The sequence below is a fragment of the Plectropomus leopardus genome, chromosome 1, assembly GCF_008729295.1.
Source record: "Plectropomus leopardus isolate mb chromosome 1, YSFRI_Pleo_2.0, whole genome shotgun sequence".
Classification (NCBI taxonomy): Eukaryota; Metazoa; Chordata; class Actinopteri; order Perciformes; family Serranidae; genus Plectropomus; species Plectropomus leopardus.
The window spans coordinates 29,549,739-29,571,930 of NC_056463.1; the positions used below are offsets into that span (position 1 = coordinate 29,549,739).

The following is a 22,192-nucleotide window of genomic DNA, read 5'->3' on the forward strand; positions in this document are numbered from 1 at the left end:
ATGTATTTTATGGCTACATTAGTTAATCCCCCCCCCCCATTTAAACATACAATGCACTCATAAAATTGGCGATACTAAATTGTTTGTAGTAATACAGCAGTAAAGATTTGCTTCAACAGCTACAGCATCACAGCACTGAAGTGTTGTGTACCCATTATTAAGAATCAAGAAATTCTTGCGTACGTTTACTGTGAAATAACAAAAGGGAAAATGTGTATTCTAACACTTTACTTTTGAAACACATACATTGTGCTGATAATTATTTTGAGGTTTTTTTTTTTTTGCTTTAGATATATTTTGAATGCAGGGAAAGCAGGCCTTTTTATTGTAGGAGTATTTTTGCATATAAGTATTGCTACATCTGCTCAAGTAAATGATTTGAAAACCACTTCCACCATTATTACTTGGCAGCTAAATTCTCAAGCTAAATGATGAAGGCCCATAATTGCATCAATCACCCTCTTGAATTCTTTTTGCAAGTATATGGAGTTGTTAATCTGTTTATCATTGATCAACATTATAATGACCATCTTTATTGATGACAGTAACAAAGTGCACAAGCATTAAAACAACACAAAACACAATGACTGTATTGTTAAAACACAAGAAAGAAAAGAGAATATAAAAAAGATCATGAAACAATACTACTGCGGTACTCTTGTCATGATTCCATCATGCAGCAAACCTATACAGCCTCTAGAGGCAACCTGTGCCTTTGATCTTTCTGTACCATTAGTGAAGGGAAATGCAGCATGGAGTTCCCATGACAATAATTTGGTCTCCAAAAAGAGCAATTCCCTTATATAGTCCTATACAAAGTGCTAACCAAATGAAGAATAATGTGTGCCTGCGAATACTACTAACATCCAAAGGATACAAAGTACTCAGACATAGTTACACATAATATGAATTGTATATACTGTATATATAGGACTATAGGCAAAAAGCAATCTCTAAAGCACCATTTTCGGTCAAATACATTGTGCAAATTCATTTTGTCAAATGTATTGCACAACACTGAGAAAATTAATTAAAAAAAGTGATACATTTATAAAAAATGCACTTAGTACACTGGACATAGAAGTAATTCCAAGCCAACATGAATTCCTCATATGGTGTAAAACAGCCTTTCAGGATTAAATTTGCATAAAACGGCAATATCTCACAGCACAGTATAGCACTGCGTTCAATGCAGTGTTGACATACCTGATGTCTGAGTTTTTCAAAAACAACAAAAAAAACAACTATAAAACAATGAAACGGGGGGTACATATTGAATTAAATCTGCATCAGCATAACAAATAACATGTCAACATCACACAGTAATAAAGCAAATATCCAGTTGCCTATGTTTAGCCTGTGTAGAAAGGTCCCGAGGTGCCTGTCTACAAAGCTGGAGGCCCATTGTACAGGCTGGAAGGGATAAGTCTTCCACAGAAGCGTGCAGAGTTGCCAGGATAAAAACTTACAACAGTGTACACTGCAGCGACCTCAAGTTGTGTGTGATACTTTGACAATGTCCTCATGAGGCCCGATGTCATTACAGGAATTAGCCAGTTGTGAGACATTTTGGAAATACTCAACAACCGAGCCAGTCCTTTGTGATTTCACCTAACTTGACAATCTTCAAGCTGCTGTCTTCAAGTTTGAAATAGTGGCTGCCTTTGAAGAAGTAGCTGTAATCTGTTAAAGACAAGCACAACACACAATCATTTGCTGAAGTTATGATTACCACATTAAATTGCTTGTAAATAAAAAGTAAAACTACCTTGTAATAACAGTCAAACAATCAAGTTTATATTAAAAGACTAATAGTATTATCTGTTTCAATTAACGTGACAAGGATTAAAACATCCAGTCAGGCTCAGCTGAAGCCAGTTTTAAACCTCTCTCTATGAATCATGCTAATCAGGAAGCATACAGAAGCACCTCTGTAGAGGGGCACAGACTTGCTTTATATAAATATGTTTGTCCACTGTGTGGGAAAGGGGCATGGTGATGCTTACAGTAATGTGTGCATGTTAGGGGAGCAGTAATGGAAAAATCCCCGGTTGCTTACTATAGACAAAAATCTGCATAACCTCAAGGACACATGGCTTACTTTGTCTCAGAGGAAGCTTAGTGGTGGTGTCATGACGTACATTAACTATTATACATTTCTTGCACTCGAGTTGCAATGCGCTGCAGCTAACATAAACCTTCATGAGGTATTTGCTTACAGCAAATTAAAAGAGAGACATTAAGCACTCCCTGTGACTGTCTTTTATCAACATCAGGCCACAGATGACTCACTAGCTTTAGAGCTACTCCCTTTGGCCTTCCCCGCTTCCTCATTTTCAGTCAGTTCCTCAGAACTATTCATTTTTGGCAAGATGGCATCATTGCTTACTTGGGTTGTGGTACAGTATATGAGGTTTTATTGACATAGGCACAGAGCCAGACTCACTGATAGAGCTGACTGGATTTGCCTGCTATCTAACCAGAAGGAATGCCAGCCTGAATGCTGTAAACTAACAAACGAAGCACTAGCTCTAATCCAGTTCTAATCAAAGCACCACAACCACCACAAAATCATTTTCCCTTAGGTCTTCTTAAAGACTCAACTTTCATTTACTAGGAATACATTGCTCATTGCTGTTTTATTTCATCATATTTTTTGGTAGCCCTTCTGAGAGTGATTGGTACATTAGTGTAGTATGGGTTTCATGTTGTAAAAGATTAGTTTATGTTTGTAGTATTCAAACCAACTGGCAGTGATTGATTTTTAGCCATGCTATGCCATGGGACTATGGATGGAAATGTCTCTTTTGGTCTGTCCACCTTTTGTAGAGGTTGACATTTTTGATATAGAGTGAAATGCCTCAACAACTATTGGATGGATTACCATGACATTTGGCACAGATAGTCATGGTCCTCAGAGGATGAATCCAAATTAGTTCAATTAGACTTTTCATGTAGTCATATCACTAGGTTGACATTGTGGTTTTGAGAGAAATGTCTCAACCGCTATTTGATGGACTCTCTTGGAATTTGGTACAGACATTCAGACAGTTAACTGTTATCAATTAATAACTTTGGTGTTCCTTAACATTTATTTGACATCCTTGATTATGTCGAAATGTAATGCATCTGATCCTTTGGTTTGCACTTGCAAAACTAATTCCAATCATCCTCAGTTGTACTTTTTGTTTAGTACAAATTAGCCAATGATAGTATGCTAAAAAGAAAAATGGCAACACCTGTAGCTATAGTTAACATTATACCTGCCATATATCAGCATGTTAGCATTGTCATTGTGAGCATGTTAGCTCGGGGAACCACTGTGCAGTCTCACAGAGCCGCTAGCATTGCTCTAGACACTTTGTCTTGTTATATTGCAATAACTTGGGGTGAAACCAGTGCTGTTTAGAAGACGAAGAATAAAAAATCTGATTGAAGTGTATGGTATACTTTGGAAAATGGTTTCCAGTAACATTAAGTACTGTATAATAAATCTTGATTCAAAGGATCACGCTACAAAACCTCCACTATGGTCCTTTCATTTTCTAACAGGTTTGGTTTATCCATGCATAACTGGTGCTGCCAGCTCGTCATCAAATTTTCCATCTTCAAATCATATAGATTCACACTGTAATTTCACAAAATATAAAAAAGTAATATTATTATTATTTTTTTTTTTTACCAATGTCATTAAGACTGAAGGAAGAGTCTATGTCATCTGGGATGCCATTCCAGGAGTCAGCAATAAGTTTTGGGAAGCCAGGGTCCATTCTCTTCTGACTTTCATCGTATCTGTACACATAAAAAAAGTTCATTTGTAAAGTATATTCCTTAAGTTAGCACTTCACATTTCCAACGCACGCACGCACGCACGCACGCACGCTGTTTTCCATAAAACAGTTAGTTGTCAACACTATGAATTCCCAAGTTGTGCAAGGACTTACAGAGCTGTTGTGGTTTAAAGTGCAGCTTAGGTCACACCAAACACTAACTAGATCCAGACGTAGCCCAGCATTGCAACAAGAGGCGATGACACCAACAGCACAAGCAAGGGTGTGTTACACAAGGGCTTTAGGCTCAAGAATGGTTGCATCATCTTTGCCTGTCCTCACCTCCAGAATTTATCCCCAGCAAACAGGTAAGTCTTCCTGTTCTTCCTAAAGTTGAAGGCAGCATCAATATGCTGCAGGTCAGTGGGAAGTTCAAGGCTGGAGAGCCTCTTGGGATAGCCTGACTCCAATGCATCCGCTTTGTAGACCCACATCTCATTGCCTGGGAAGAAGGAATTGTTAAATTAAAAGTAGAAGTAAGGATAAAATAACACTGAAGACATATGTTTTGTTAATATTAGGCTATTTGTTTAACACAGAACTGTCTGATCAAGGTATTATCCTGTATTCCTGCATATCTACCAACCAAATATATTATATGGTCAATATGAGATCATCGCTTAATCATTCAGAGAGGTTAAGTCTCTCTGTAAGCCAAACCAGCCCTGCTGTTAATGTCTTTAAAACTGATGGACACATTATGTAACTTTCATCAGTATTCAGGAAGTTTGTCATATTAGTGAAATGCAAAGAATGAATTATAAACCACTAATAACTATGGTGGAATATCTCAAATGTCCCAAGAGTGCACACCGCACACAGGAGTGCTCAGCCAACATTCCTGCTTCTCCTAATGTTTCAGTTCGTAGAAACGCCTGACCGTTAAGGGAATCCAAATTCTAAAGGAGTGAATACACCTCTCCATTACTCATGGAAGAACTGTCTGTTGCTCTGATCACCACAGAGGTACAGGGAGGATATGAACAGGGTGACCAGTTCATGCAGCATGACCTCGATATTCAGAGAGGTCTAAAATGTTTCTCCACTGTTTGTTTTCTCCAGCATACCTGCAAAGAACACTGTCTTTTCCTCCACTGGGTTTTCATAGGCAGCGTCTATCTTGGCAGGCAGGTCTGGCCAGTAGGTGGCCACCAGCATAGGGCCGTTGGGCTTGCTTCTGAAGTTGACTGACCTGAACAGGAATCTGGCAGAAAGAGAATAGGTGGGTGAGTGGTCATAAGGTAGATGAGCTGGGGATGAAATGAGAGTAAGAGTGAAAGAAGGGCAGAGGGGGGTGATGAGGAGGTGGGGGAAGTGTGTGTGTGTGTGTGTGTGTGTGTGTGTGTGTGTTTAAGAAGAGGCTTTAGTGCAAGTGCTTCACTGGCCGAGCCAGCCACAATGGCCTGATTCATGAGCATCTGGTTCTCGTTAGGACTAAGGCTGCAGACGCCAGCGGAACAAGACCTATCTTGCCCGGATTTCCAATACACAGCTGCACAACAACTGCAGCTTCCCAAACTCTTTTCCACTGACCTATTTTTAAAAAGAAAAAGAAATGCAGATTGCAAAGATGAGTGGCAATGATGATCAAAATGGGGATGAAAATATAACTTCACTAACATACAGACATATCTTAAGTTTTGTATACATTTGTCAGGAAGAATAAGGAGACATATTTGAACCTCAACTAACAATCTATAAATTGCATCATTTTAGCAGAGTTCTTGTGGATCAATTTGTCAAGTTCATGTGGTGCAGCAACAATATCCTAAGGGCTTTACTGTCTTTTATTCCTGTCTCTATTTAATTATCAACAAAAACATACATAAATGATCTGTCTGGTGGCTGGTTAGAGGACAAACTACCAGGATATTGCGTAGCATATATTGTTCTGCAGACCTTCAAGTAGGTCATTCATTCATCCACATTTGTCGCTATCAAAGTTATAATTATGTGGTGATGCAGGTTTATGTTTAAGGTCTGTAATTCATTATGATGCTGCCAGTTTTAAGTTTGTTAGAAATTTAATATTAAGCAGTGATTTGCTGTATTTGCTGTCTCAAATCTGCAAGCAGACTGTACTAAGTCATTAAAAATACTGTTTGCAGCCTACAAATAATTCTTATTGTTCTCCGGTGGAAACAGATTTAGTAGAGGGGCCAACAGGCAGTTAAAGGGGTGTTCATAGGCCACGTTCAGACGAGAATGACCCTACTAAAAATGTAAAAAGTCTTTACTTTGCGTAAAAAAAAAAAAAAAAAAAATCTGCATTCATATGATAACATTGTCAGAACAATCCTTGTGTACGTGGATCCGCAACACAACCAAAAACACTTTAGTATGCATGCCAGGTCAGAAGTTGGCGATGTATCTTTGTAATGCCACGGCATACAAAAACACCGCACCTGTGACGTCTCTGTTCTTACAGAATCTGCACATTGCCAGTTTACACGGTGAGAGAAGGGGTTGCATTTTCAAAAGATTACAATCTGGAACCTGGTTTCAAAAGTTTGTAATTTGAAGTCCCCAAAATGCCATTGCCCCGAGAAGGAAAGGCCAAACCGCAACAAAAGTTTAACATTTCATGCAAAAACCGTTGCTGTGTAAACACACCCTTAGGATGCCATTTATGGTCAGCTTTTTTCTGTAATAGCCACATACAGTAATTGCCTTTCTTTAATGGTCATTTTTATTGGTAGTGGCAGAGTCTGCCATTTCTGTTCATATTGCCAACCTATGAGGGATTCACAGTAAAGCCATCTGTGTAATCCAGTGCACTTTTATCTAATTGATATCAGCCTTGCTGTTTAGTATTTGCTGTCTTTACAGAATTGTCAGAGCTGTAATAAGTTACTTCCAATGTAAATGAAACATAGCCTACTGGCACTGATTGAAACTGTTCAACTGTTGAAACACAGGGTGTCTTTTAGTTTGAAGCAGCCACAGAAAACACGCTGTGTTTGTCACAGCTGTTCATTAAAAATGCAAAAGTCAGTCTTTTTGGGCATTGTTCGTCAGCAATAATAATTATGCTTTCACGCTCATTGAGAAATTTGCTTGTGGTAAGTTTATGCTTTCAGCTTCGTGCAGCACTGCTCGTGATTGGGTGACCGGTGAAAGAACAGTGCACATCAAGATGGTTAAAGTTAGTATTAGAGGAAACATCAGAGATTCAGCCAGAAATGTCTGAATCTCAGTCAGAGAGATTCATATGAGGAGTCTGTTGTGTACCAAAATCTGTAACTAACAGATGTGTCAGAATGTTAAGTGTAGTTAGCATCCTTTATGTTTTTGGTTAGTGTGCTAACTTGTAGGCTAACTGGCAACAGCTGGCGCAGCATTTGTGTTTGCAGAACATACAATATCTTCTACAACATGGTTTTGGTAGATAGTAGGAGGCAGCTCCAAGGTCTGGTTTACATCCAGAAACTGCACTCTCTAACATGCTGTCAAAACATTTACTATGCTAATGCAAACTCTCACTCTCTGTACTGCTATTAAGTCTGCTCTGTGCTGGAAATTTCTTTTTTTTTTTGCTTGTGTGTGTTTTTTGCTTCCCCGTTTATATATAAAACTTTTGATATTTGTGACATATCTTACAAACTTTGCACAGATACTCGGTACAGTCAAGGTCATTCATTTCAGGGAAGACAATCATATATATATATATATATATATATATATATATATATATTATATATATATATATATATGAGCTCTACAGCTCACAAACCTATATATATAAATTGGTTTTGAGTGGAGGGGGACTTTAAGGATTACAACCTTAAATAAATACTGTACATTGCAAAAAGCTGTTGTTGGTTACATGCTAGGATACAAGCACATGACCGTAGCTTACTTGCAGTAGACCTAGTCAGAAGGTTGGCCAAACTGTGTGTATGAGACAGACATTATAATTGCCTCCCCTTAAGCCTCCAGACAGACACAGTTTTATGCTGAGCTCAGGGAGTGCTATATGTATTACTCATTGCATCGTGTCAGGATTTGTCCTACATCATAAATATGCTGAGGCAGAAGAAAAAAGGGGGGATCCTACTTTAAAATGGGAGAGTCAAGAGGGCATTAGCCCTGAAACCCAGAGGGCAACATGTTTTCTTTGAAGCTATAAAACTTTACTTGTACCAGAGCTCTACAGCTCACAAACCTGACATGGCCTCCAGGCAACTCATTAAGTCTCTGTGAAGGTCAGAACAACAGGCCCGTACTGAAACTTTACTAATCTCAAACTTCAGAGAGAAGTACTGTACTGTGCGATCACATCCGTGCCTTGAGATTATTCTGTCCTCAATTTCTCCCCTTCACATCAGTTCTCAGTCTGTTGGTGCTCGGTAACATTTACACTTAGCCACTGAAAATTATTTTTCAAATCAAGAATTGTTCTTAAATAAGTTAAATGATTTAAGTAAATGCAATTTTTCTGTATGCAGCTTTAGAATTCTTGACATACTTAGGCAATTGCACATGGCAGACCAATGTGATAGTTTATACATCTGTAAAAATTGGCCCAGCTGCAAATACTTAAACAATGATGTAGCCCCTTGACTCAAATAGAAAATAAGGAATATAATGAATATCATTGCTACCAATTCCCTGCAAATATCTAAATGGCATTTTGGCATCTGTGTGCTACAATTAATAATCATAGGATTGCAATGCTAAAGTCATCTAATGGGATCATACAATCATAAGCAGTTCAGATGATGTCGGGTACAACTCTCTGTTGGTCTGATATCTCGTCCTTGTGAATCTTTAGAAAGCATTACCTGAAGTTAAAGCAGCTGAGAATTAAGTCTCAGCCCAGCTTGATTTCCATAAAACAGGCTAAGTATGTCTGTGCTGCTCTGATGATTACTGCAACTGTGTGGAAGGGAGCCACGGCAAGGTGAAAAGTCATTCTGTATTAAAGCAGGATTTGTGAGCAGGATTGTGGCTTGTTTCTCACAGTTTCTAACTCTAGGTTCTCAGAGCAGAAAGCCAGCCTAAATGAAAGACTACACTCTTTGGTACAGAGGTATGCTGGCCTGTTTGCTTTGGACACATTTATGGCCATGACAGGTATATAGCTCTGTTAACCTTAAAATTGCAAGGAGTCAATGTTTCTGCACTGCTACAGTAGAAGCATGAGGACATCATACCTAACAAGAACGCCCTTTGTGTTTTCTATTATTTCTATTATTTCCTTCCGATTACTGCATTTGTTCTTAGTGACTCTTTAGAATTTGTAATGAACTTCAGCTGTTGTAATGAAAATGTTCGCCTCCCTACGGGAATATACACTGACTCACAAAGACTGTTGACAAAACCACAGCACTTGGTGAACCTCCTCTTCCACACAGGATCAGCCAGTTGACAAAGTGAGCTTACAACGTTTTGCATTCACTGGCGCCGGTAGAGGAGAGAACTGTAAGACAGTGTTTATGGCTGATGACTATTTTGGTTGTCACTGCATGAGTGAAGGAATAGTGTTTTTCCTTCTTACTTATTGTCACATCATGAAACAAGCATCTAAACCACAGTCTTCAAGTGGCACAAGATTGCAACATGAGAAACAGTAATTAACAAGAAACCTCATGTCCAACCCATTGTTTGCAGGGAAACTATAATGAAATCTGACTCACTTATTTCACTTGCACAAGTCATGGAGCCAGAAATAGGCTATTGGATTTTGATTCAGGATATTCAACAAGTTTCATGGGAGTTAAACATGGACTTCATATGGCATGACTCACAGAGCTCATGAAAACTGTGCAGCTAACATATTCAAACAACACAGTCAAGAACACTGACTTTGGTCAAATTGGGTCTACCGTCATATAGATGCACTTGCTGAAGTCTGGTTTAGGTCAAACAAAATTATGACTTCTTGTTTAATTGTATTACCTGTCCTTGAAGAAGAAGGTCTCTCCTCTGATCTGTGCTACAGCATCAAACACAACTGGCTCTTTACAGATGTCCATTGGAGTGACTGGACCCTGGGTTGGAGGCAAAGGTTTGTCTGTTGGCACACCTGATTAGAAGAGATTTACAAGAATATTTCATATTTAAGGGAGTGGTTACACACGTACTGTACATGAATCCTTCATGGTTTCTAATAAGACACTTTTTTTGTTGTGGTTGACTTAATTTAGTAGGCTTAATCCCTATGAAGGAAACTTGCCACATATGACATTTCATCTCACCGTAGAGCTCCTGGATGCCTTTGATGTCATCATTAGAAAGTCTGAAGTCTTTGGTGAAAGTATAAACGGGGGCCATCAGCGCTCCGGGGTCCTGAGAGTGCTCCAAGCCAAGGGCATGACCAAACTCATGGGCTGCCACCAGGAACAAACTGTAGCCTGGAAACATGCAACACAATGAAGAAACTTCACTGTAAAGTGTGAAAACTAGGGCTGGCTATTGTTTAAGAAATTATGATACCAGTGCCAATACCAGTACTCTTAAACCTTTTTACCTCTACCTTGTTCTATACCTGTCATGTAAAAGGAAGCATTCAGTTGCATAAAATACGACCAGACACCATGGGTGTGTAGTATAGCCACACTATTTAATGTTTTGGTAGCATTGTGGCATGCTGAACCTATAACCTATACACCACAGACTGTATAGGTTTTAGCTGCTGAGGTAGCGGGCCACACACGTGTCGCATTAATTCCAAGAACGCTTCTGATGATTGGCTGTCAGGATTGAATGCAGGTCTTGTTTGAGTGAAGAAGTTCTGATACTACTTGCTACTGGACTATTTAAAATGATACCTTTAAGGTATTCAGTGCACATACCTAGCCCTAGTGAATATCCCTTCATAAAATACTGATTCTGTGCAATAGAAAATGGTAATTGGATAATATAAATAGGTCTTTCAGTTGCAACAGTCTACCAGTAGTGGTGCATCATAGAACATGAGGGTGGGGCACATGAATAAGATATGATGTTTATTGGGAGTGCCAAATAACTAATAATTTTTTTCTCATCAGGACAATTCAGACGAAAAATCTTAACCAGACCTTTTCCTTTATTTTCCTGTTTATTAATGTGCCAGTCACAAAATGACTAATCCATATGACAACATATCCACAAATACTATTCATACCTTGGTCAGGACAGAAACCCCATTTTCGGTCATCATCATAGCTCTTGGTGGTAGAGCACCACATCTTGCCGTCACTGCGTCCAGATGAGGTACAGGCCTCATAGGTGTCACCCAAGAAGGTGAAAGGGAAGACACAGGGACCTCCCTCTGAGTTTCCTCCCACTGTTGACATGGGGGGGGGGGGGGGGGATAAAAGGTAAAACTGTAAAAGTGAAATATGTAATGAACTTCAAAGTTCATTAATGAACTTCAAAGTTCATTCCTATGCCAATTTTCTAATGTCTTCAGAACAGTTTGTATTGTATTGTGAAGCAAAAACAGATGATATTGAAAGCAGCATCATGAAAGAACTGGCACACTGCACATGACATCAATAACTAATCCACTAGGCACAAAACCAAAAAGCACCCACCCAAATTGATTTTCTTTCAAAGAGAGATCATTTTCGATCTGGCAAACACTAGTTTAGTGTTGTTTTATTTTATAATAATAATTTCTTCTTCAACACAAGGTATTGCAAAAAGCTTTCCAAAAATGTTACTTTCCTAATCTATTACAACCAGATGAACGCTCCAGTGGCTGTACCTCTCTCTGTCTTTCTCCCTCCCTACTACACTACCTCAACCCTTAAATCCAGTCCCACTGACAGAATGGAAAATAAGCCCTGCCAGTGCACATTAAAATACTTTCACAGCCATTCAGCAGACCACAAGCAAGACCGAAAACCTCAGCTGGAGCATTCCTGCAGACCAGCACACGGCAGGGCACCGTACACTGCACAAACACTGCACATCAAAAAACACACACAGCCAGCGAAACGCACTGTATGCATCTAAGCAACCACATAACAGGCCTAAGGTTGCAAAATTCTGGGAATATGCAAGGTGGAAACTTTCCATGGGGATTAGTGGGAATTAATGAAAAATAATGGGAAATAAGGGAAATATAACATATATATAGGGGTTACTTGCTCAGGCTGTATTTACCATGTCATATGCAGATGGAAACCAACCTTTTACCATATCATAAGCAAACACAATACATTCGTTTGCCAAATAAATCCATTAATTTGTCAAATACATACACTGTGAGATGTGACATTTGGTGATGTAGCTAGCTGCAAGTTAACTAATGGAGAAATTCAAGCCAACAGTGTGGGCTGTATGCAAACTTAGGGTTTAAATCAAGCAACTCCTTTTTACAGTAAATGTTTTACTTTCAGGAAAGAATGAAAATACACTCATTAAAATTCCTCAATTAACATGCTCAATCAAGCTACTGTACATCCCACAAGGTAACAATTAACTAGTAAAAACTAGCAGAAGGCATTAACTGTGTACTTTCCTTTTAGCTAATATCTGCTTGTTTGCTGAAATATCATAAAAATATAAAATATATCCAGTCCACTAATAAAATCAGAACTTAACTGAAAATATACAGCCATTTAGCTCAGATGGGGCTGTTATGGAAGAATGCACAGAAGATTGTAATTTTATAGAATTTGCTATTGCCAAATCATCTATGCATGAGATGAAAGAGTGCACAGCATACATACATACATTTTTTAAATGTTTCTCCCCAAATAAGTTTACTAAAGTTTTTTTTTCTATTATGTAGTCAGGTTAACAGGCAGTAGATGACACCACCTACCAGTTTCAGGGCAGAACCCAAAGGTTTTGTCCTGGTCATAGTCGTCAGTGGTGGCACACCAGCGGTAACCATCATCCCTTCCTTGAGTGGTGCATCCGTCATACTTCTCTCCCATAAAGGTGAAGGGGAATTTACATGGGGCGCCCTCTGCGTTTCCACCAATGGTGAAAAGTACTGTAAAACAAATATCAAACTAATAAAATCGTGCATGATAGATTTTCACATTTTTTCAGTGTTTATAAAGAATAAGCAATAAGCATTGCAAGCAACTAAGACCCTTAGAACCCTGAGCGATGATGTCAGACGAAGGTGTTCAGAGAAAAAGAGAAATCTGAATTAAGAAAAAAGGTGGAATGAAACTATTTGACATCATGCTAAACAGAGCAGACATTTCCAGTACAAACAGGCATTACTTGTGTTCTCATATAAAACAACTTTGTACATGTGTAGTTTGGCACTTAGTTGTTATGGGCATGTGATCATGTTAGTACCATGGACAGCAATATAACACAGATAAACAAAATGTTTAACAAAGCCCAGTGTTCTAAAGTGGGGCAATGACTTGGAAAAGAAATGTTCCATAATCCACTCCAAACAAAAAAAAAAACATCACTTTCCTGGCATACTGTTTAGCCTACTTTCTTTCTGTCCAAAATCAGCAGAACAGCTTGGAATATAGCAAAAAATCTGATATGTGGTATTTTGCCAGTACAGAAGACTGTGCTTCAATTTTGGGTTCTGAGGCAAGTAGGGCATGACACCAATGCTGCTGAGGTCAAGTTGGGTCACAGAATGACAAATTTATGACTACACTACAACAAAATGAGTTAAGAGACATACCAATACCATATTGTTGCGTCAACAGAAGGAAATAGAAACACAGGACAAACTTACATTCGTGGGGGCAGAAACCGTATTTGCCGTCTTCGTCAAAGTTGTAAGTGGTTGAACACCACAGGAAGCCATCATCACGGCCCTGAGGTGTACAGCTGTTGTACTCAGTGCCCATGAACAGGAAGGGGAATTTACAGAACTCCCCATCAGCACTGCCATATTTCACCTTCACCACTGTTGAAAAGATTAAGGATCATATTGTCACTTTGCCAAACTGTAACAATCTTTTATTTAACAACATTTCTACACATTATATTACTAGCATCCAATTTCCCACACTGATGCAAGTTGATATGATGTTCAATAGACTGCATATTTCAAGCAAGTAACTGAAATGTTGTTTTGAACTTAATAAAAACAAGTAGCTACCTAAACTATGGGATAATTTGAAAAGTAGATTCTCAATGACAAGCAGCAGAGAAGTATGGTGCAAATTAGTTGCAGTAAATGAGATAAAACTTGATTTAACTGTTATAATAATAATAATGATTAAAAAAAAAACACAATTCATTCTAAGTGTTGTGAGACTTCTATGCCCCAGGGGACAGACAGACCGGGAAATAGGTTTATAGATTACCTCTGCACAAATTATGAATTCAGACAAGAGGATCAGAATAATGGGAAATACATGAAACTAACTGGGTCAATGCGTGCAACTGCAAGAGCATGCAACAAAGATTTTTTTTTTCCATTCAGCTTCCAGATGGCTGAGGTTTGTCATATCCAGTGCCAGAAAGTTCAGACAAAGTTAAGAAAATCAAAACAAAGTATTCAAAAGTCAAAAGTATGATCGATGTCAGAAGTTATGTGTCATGTCACCAATGTTACTTATACAATGTTTTGAATAAAATACTGGGTTTTGACAGGCAAAATCCCCCTATTTGGCACATAGTACATTTTGAGACAAATTCATAGAAATTATAAACCAGTACTGCAAAAATCACTAACAGCTGAAGTGGGGCTTTTGCAATAGTGTTTCTCCATTACCTTGGCCCTCTCCCAGCGTCCACTGCTCATCATCATCAAAGTGGGAGTCTCCCCCAATTCCTGGCCCTGGAGCAAAGGCATGAGCCAAGAGGCCATCTTTGCCGTCAAAGGGGTAACCATCTCCGTGCTCTGTTGACGACACCATTCAATATTAATTCTTCCATGCAAATATCAGAAGTCAATTGGTATTGCTACAAGCTATTACCTAGCCAATAAGTGGAAAGAGAAATTATAAGAAAGAGGAAACATTTCTTCTTCTTTTTTTTTTTTTTTTACATAATGTGACATTTGTGTGTGTTTCATTACATCAAAATATTGTTTCATAGTTATACATCTTCTTAAGTGGGTGTTTTTAGTTTGTGTTCTGCTATAATTATCAGATTCTTTCTTGACACGGTCTGCTATGGCGAGACAGACAGACATTATGACACTGTGCCTAAATATTAAATGGTTGTTTTAGCTGGAATGACCTGCATGACGAGGTATTCCTAAAATGTAGGTTGGCAGTGCACAGTTGTTATAATAACCACATTGCTCCTTCACCATTAGTTGACAAGGCAGTCAACTTCTGCACTGTTTTCTAACTTGGGTTATGACTTGACATTGCTGAATTTTTGCAGTTGGAAGTGCAATGCAACTTCATTTAATTATATATTTGTTATTAAGAGTGCATAAATCTTAGAATTTTAACCTGCAATGCCATCTGTTCGCCTCATTTAGGCAACTAAGCACGCACTACTTTTTCTCATATCTCAAGAGATGAAAACTGAGGCAAAGATGACAAATGTTGCAGCTGCAGTCAGCAGGGTTTTTTGAGCTTGTATGGGGACAAAATGTGATGGGATCAGAGTTGCAGACGCATGATACAAATCCTCTGAGTGATGTCAGGGTTCTAAAACAACAGAGTTTAAGCATAAAGATAACCTGCAAATAGTTAAGCTGACTATAGATGTCTTTATGAATATAGTATCTATATACTACATTGTCAATATACATTGCATACCATTGCGGCCAAAATTAATCATGATGTCAGCCTCTCCATCGAAGATGCGGGCAAATGTAAGTGGGGTGACATCACTCCATACTTTGAAGGCTCTGAAGAAAGCATCATTTATGACTTCCTCATCCAGGTCAGGACTGTATCCAAGGATTCTACAGAGTTAACGGAGAGTCAGTTTCATTCTACAATAAAGACAAGGAAAGACAAAACACTGTGCATGTATATCATAAAGACAAAAAGCGTTTGTCATCAGCACAGTGACCCCAACTTTTCGAGTGTCGTGTTTGAAAACCAGCAGAAATATCACAAGATCTGTTTCTCAACCTCAGATCATGGAAAAGCAGCTAAACAGCGCCAATGTCAGTCTATGAATCATCTGGTGAAAATGATCCCTGAAGCTGCACAGCCACAGGCCCTGTTATATGCCTGTCTACACAGTGCTTTCTTAAAAACAGTCTAAGATCTCTGTCGCTGTTGTCTTTGGCTTGCAGTCTTCCTTTCAAACACACAGACAGGCTGGAATGATCAGGGCACACAAAACCGCTGATATAAATAAACCCATTCCACATTGTTGTAAACCTCAAACAGAACAAAAACAAAAGACCTGACACACACTGTGTAGGAATGCTGGTGTAAGCAAGACACAAGATGCAAGCGCTCAACGGCTGCGTGGATGGGGGCTGGGTGGATAGGAGGTTGAGGGGAGGGCTGTGGGGGGGGGGGATCAGACTGGGCCAAGCTGTGGTCCATCTCTCCAAGCAAACAGACTCAGATTTATACTTTGTGCACTCATCAAATACTTGGAGAATTACAGTCAAACTGCAGTGTTGTTGAGTGACTCAGACTTATTCAAAGTACTGTTTCTCAATATTTAGGGTTGGATTTACGGGCAACAGTTGGGTGGGGTCAAATTATTTTACCTTTCTGTCATTGGTTAACATAAAATATGATGTCCCGATGTGATACATGCAATGCATCTCAAGTAACTTTAGTATTAGGCTGAGTTGTAATGTTAGTACCCTTCATATGGGCCTTGCTGCTTTAAAACTTCCATGATGTCATTATTTGAGTGTAACTAATTCGGAGTCAGAATGAATTTGGGACCCACTCCCATTTTAACGTACCACTTGCAGTTAAAGTGTAGGATCACCCAATGCTTCTTCAGCAAACGTATAAGTAGAGTAAATTCCCTGACCTGTAAGTGATGTCTTTCTTCTGCCACATGGGTTTCCTGTGGAAGAAGTTGTAATTGGCCACATCTGGGACGCCACAGCGGGGCTTTTTCATGATATCCACCGTCTTGGCATCAATCTCTCCAGTTTCTTGCAGAGCGAAGAACTTTTGCATTTTCTTCAGGGTGTCCTTGAGCACCATAAGGTTGCATCTGTCTTGTGGGCATCCATAAAACTTATTCAGATAGTGCTTAAGAAGGAAAAAAAAAACAGACATACAAATGGTTTAACTTTAGTGGATAAGGTGATACTTTTGATTTATTGCCATTTATAAATAATTAAACAACATGCAACAACAGTTCCGTTGTTCTAGTTAATGAGAAAACACAGTTATTTCAAAAAGGACTGATCCACTTAGACTTAAGGCAAACACAACAAAAAAACTTACCAGAGCAACTTCTTTGTCTGTTTTGGGAGTATCGTCTCCAGGAAACCTGATTATAGGCGAAGGGGCAGCATAAGTTGCTTGAAATGCGATGAACTGAACCAAAAACACTTTCAGAAGAATCCGACGACAACTAAATATCGTCGGAAAGCCCATTTTGCTCAGTTAAATGATATCTTCGGTGCGGTGAATGCCGTTCGCTCTGAGTTGCACTCCTTTCACCCCGTCAGCTTGTGTTGCTTCTGCTCCTCTGCAGGATTTTTTTCCCTCTTCTCCTTAACGGGACATCCTGCACCCCGGCTCTATGAACTTTCTCAGTTCTGCTTGCACATGCACTTTTCTCCGACAGCTTTCTGCGCAGTCTCCAGGTTGAGAAATAGGAGCGGGGAGCTCGCAAAAACACTGGGCTGATTTGATGCTTAGTCGCTGAACTTCTCACTCGGCCTTGTTTTTGCAAACCTGGAATGACTAAGAGGGTTCCAGCTCGGGATGACAAACATAATGTCCCAAAATGAGAGCCAGTTTTCTGATGAACGGACAATTCATGGCAATTGGCTATTTCCATATTAGACCTCTTATATGACCAGCTGTAAATGTGGACTAAGTATGGAAAAATATATATTATTATTATTATTATTATTATATTATTATTATTATTATTATTATTGTTATTGTTATTATTATTTGTAGTGGTAGTAGTATATTTATTACTATTATTATTGGCAATTTACACCTTTTCTTTTTTTTTTTTTTTACATTTTATTTTATTTTTACCATGCTTAGGATATTTTTTGACTTTTTGATCTTGGATTTAAAGACGATCTTTTAAATATTTACCACCCATCATTCCTGATGCTTATTAGTTCAGATGATCATTTCATAATTTACATGCATCATTATTAACATACTGTCTGTTGATTTCTAAGACTAGCTTTTAGGCATATCTTATTTCACTTGGTTATGTCAGTACATAAGGATTCTGCATTAATGTTGTATCAGATTGACTGTTAAAATTACTTGTTAAAATTTATTCAATGTCAGCCTCCCACTGGTTGCATTACAAGTGGGTTGAATAATGGGATTATGTGCAAGTGGAGGGGGTCAGGTATGCTCCACCTAGCATCAAGCATTAGTGAGAGGCCAGTCTTTCTGCCAGTCTGTCTCTTTTGATCTTTTAGTGCTTTTTCTCTGAGAGGGCATGCTGCACAGTGATTAGCTTCATATTAATTAATAAGCAAGGTTGAAAAGAAAAAAAAGTTGTCTTGTGCAAATGTGCCCTGTTCAACTCATGCCCCACTAAACAAAATGTTTCTGGTTTCTTGACAGTGCCTGCCCACAACTGTTTGCACATAACTTTGTATGATCCAGAAGTGGGTGTTTACGTGTGTCAGTGTCCCCACTTCACCCTTAAGTCCTTATCACTTCTTTCCACATCAGGAAAACATTTTCTCCCCGCAGTAACAATGTTTTCTTTAGATAACAATAACATTTACCAAAGAGACTAGAGATTATTATTGCTCAAAAAGGGACCCATGTCATTTCTTCTACTAGGACTGTATTATCTATTTCATTTTAACGGATTCGTTAAACAGACACAAGGCTGTTATTTTCTTTAAGTAAGTGACATCACAAAGAATGTTACTTTTTCAGCAGAGAAACAGAGACACCCAGCTGCAGACAGACCAAATGTTATTTAAAGTGATATAATGACATCTGGTGGCGGGATGCGAAATCTCACCTCTGTGTTCTGCTGTAAAGGCCTGTGTGCCTTATGTAATATTCTGGGAACACTGATTCATCCTTTTCTCAATTTGAGTTTTTGTACCATGATTTTTGGCCTGTCTTTGTTGAGATTGTTTAATATTGATTTTCTAGTCATTGACTTGTTATCTAATAAATTACTATTCACATACACTAAAAATGGTGCATGGTCAAGTAATTTCCAATGTAATTGATTTAACTGGAGATATCTCTAATGTTACCAAAATTTTTCTAGTGCATTGGAAGATTAGCATCCAGAAGGGCAGGCTAACTGTACTTAAAATGTATTTTCTATATTGTTTTTCTTTCTTTTCTTTCTTTCATTTTCATTATTATTATTATTATTTAATAATGATTTGAAACACATGTGAAGATACCTCCTTGAGAATTAAATTAATTAGAAAAGTATTGTTCTAAGCCCATGTAAGGCAGTTTTATTTATAAAGTATTTATAAAGTTCATACACAGAGGTAGGCTGAAGGTGCTGCACAGAGCGGTTAAAAAGAACAAAACAAAAAACATTCAATGAAGTTAAAACAACACAATTTAAAGTTAAACAATGCAATTGAAAGTACATAACAAATAAAAGATTAATAATAAATAATAATAATAATAATGAATAAATCCATTGATTTTTACTATTTGGTTAAATGCACTTGAGAATGAGGTTTTCAGTCTAGATTTAAATCAACAATTACAGCCAGTTTGAATCATTTGTTTCACTGTACCTAACTTCATTATCTTGTGCTGCACTGAAAAGATGCTGCAGATTACTGACTCATCATAGTATGAATAATATAATAAGTTCCCAATCAATACCAGAAAGTCAGATGACAATGTGGTGACTCAAACACACAGAAACTGTGCAGTTAGTTGGTTGCAGCAAAGAACCGTCAGTCTCACTGCCCTCCAGTGGCTGACGTACGCCTTACATCTTTGTCTGCTCTGAGGCCCATGGAGCCAGTCTCCTTTACTGACGTGGTCTATGCTATAGATTAAGGATTTACTCTAACTCTCTTTGACATCTCTTTGTTTCCGCTCTCATAGTGGATTACTCTGAACAGCATATGAGAGCAGACTCTTTAATAGAGAGAGCTGAAGGACTTTTTTTTTTGCAAAGAGATCTGACAGATGGATAGCTCACAAACAGGATTTTGTGGTATATCTAGCGAAGCAATTTCCCTTCCCTTTAGCCAGAGTACAGTTAATTTTTCATAGCCGGGGCTGCTGTTAGTGGTTGCAGAGTGAATTTAACATCCATTTTCCAACAATATCCAGGGCCTGTCACTTTGGAGCAGGAGCTTTATTTCATGCACTGATACATGCTGCCATCTCCTCTAACTGACACACTCGCAGTGATCTCTGGCAGAGCTGGGGAAACAGAATGGCTACCTATTAAATGTACATGGGCCTGCCTCTCCAAATAGAAAACGCTGAGATGTGAAAAGCTGAGCCACAGCTACAGTAATTGAATGCCTTTGTGCATATGAATGCAATTTTGCAGGCGAAAGTGGCATAAAGAGATTGAGATGATAAGGTTTGATTTGCATGTAAATTGTTTTCTTTTTTCTGCATCCATTGAATGCTTAAGCTTAGTCTAGATTGAAGCACACATTGTGTGTGTTTGTGTCTGTGTGTTTTGATGAAATACCGTTAGCTTAAAAAAAAAAAGTATGTCTTGTTGCTGTTGATTGCTAGTGCATCTCTTCCATTCGTATTTGTTTGTTGCCAAGATTGCTGATTTAAACACAAACGTGGTTGTATCCAACGCTTTACACAAGTAGAGCTGATTTGTACTTCAGCGTTTACACCTCAACTATAAATCACACATGTCACCTTCATTACGGACAATTTCTTTTCTGCTTGAGTGACTTTTGAGGATTTCTACATGCAATCCACATGCAACTTCATGCAATTTGCTTGCTCTGGTCCTACACCGTACTAACTCATGTCATTAATTATGAGGATGAGTGGCTTCCTCCAGCATGCCAGCATGGCCTCCTCTTGCGATTGGGAATGGGACATTCTGGACATGAAGGCCAGGCGTATCATGGCTCTCCAGCTGGCTCTGCATCTTCAGATCCACTGATTGACCCCAGTCCAGCTGAACAGACCGCAGCCCTGGATGTCACCCTTTTCCCTGAACCCCGGTCCACTGGCTCTTGCAAGGACCCAGGCAGATTCTCTGATGGGTCATCAAACCAAACTGTCTGTATGGTTGGCTTGCACCAAGGTCATGAATGACAAATATCACAGTCCCACTGCTGCTCCATCCGCCTCTCTCCTCTCACTCCAACTCAGAGTGCTTGAGAGGATCGAGTGTTCAGTACTGTTGGTCCTGGCTTGAATACATAGTTAGCCTGGGTGTGTAGTTAATACTGACACTGAGTGGTTTAGAATCAGTCTATTGGCATTGTTTGTTTTATGAGCTTTGCAGGAGTAATTAAGCAATGGTTGCTGAGTAAATGAATGCAGCAACAGCCCTGTCAATAAATCTGTTTCAAGATAACTTAATTTGGCTAAGCACTGTGTTACAGAGGACTGTGACACATATTATATCACTCGGTTTGAAACATTCCGATGATGAATTATTGAACATAAATCCATTATCTTGAACATATTTTATTTATGAATGCACCAAGACACTAGAGGACTTTAACACTGCAGGGTAATTATTGTTCCACATTGTGTCACCACTCTTCTCTCCGATGCAACTGCCAGAGCAAACTGCAATGAATCAAAGAATTTCCAGTTTTGATTGACATTTTGTGTGTGTGCACAAGGCCCAAAGCGACATTAGCCGAATTGCTTTATTTAATGCTTTCTCCCACATTCTGTTTCTCTTTTAGCACGCCTTGTAAACACTGATGCAATAATGCATTCCATTATACAGAGGAGAGGAGATGAGTGTCTCTCGTGGCTCCTCTCCATCTCAATAATAGGTCAACAGCTGTATTTAAAAAATTAATCACATTCTTGGCAGTTGCAAAGGTTAGCCGCGACGCTCTGAGATGCAATATTGGAGGCTCAGATCAGCAGCAAATCTCGGCGGAGATGAGGAAGAGTTGCCTTTGATGAGTACAGCATGTAAATGATTTGTGTGTGTTTATAGGACACGGGGCTGGCCCTGCCTCACTCCAAGACAGCGGTGCTGGCACCACTCTGTGGCAGAGGCTGGCAACAGCAGATAGAAATAAGCAAGAGAGGGGAGGGCTGACCTCGGAACAGCACTTCACAGTTTATACTCTCTTTTAGCAGAATACTTCTCTTTCTTTACCACTGCCTTTTAACCTTTTGACTAATAACTTCTTAATTCTGGTACCTGTTTTCATATTTTTCCTGCCT

At 38.8% G+C, this 22,192-nt stretch overlaps 1 protein-coding gene across 1 annotated transcript; it reads right to left on the reverse strand.

The window, feature by feature from the left end:
- Positions 1-511: 511 nt before the first annotated feature.
- Positions 512-17,414, reverse strand: mmp2 (matrix metallopeptidase 2). Its single transcript, XM_042517002.1, has 13 exons — positions 17,090-17,414; positions 16,665-16,891; positions 15,473-15,621; positions 14,470-14,598; positions 13,483-13,656; positions 12,589-12,762; positions 10,939-11,112; positions 10,031-10,186; positions 9,732-9,858; positions 4,898-5,034; positions 4,113-4,272; positions 3,683-3,792; positions 512-1,683 (listed from the first exon to the last, which is right to left on the reverse strand). Exons 1-13 carry the CDS (start codon positions 17,240-17,242, stop codon positions 1,580-1,582), a joined length of 1,974 nt encoding a protein of 657 aa, XP_042372936.1. The 5' UTR covers positions 17,243-17,414; the 3' UTR covers positions 512-1,579.
- Between the last annotated feature and the right edge of the window lie 4,778 nt (positions 17,415-22,192).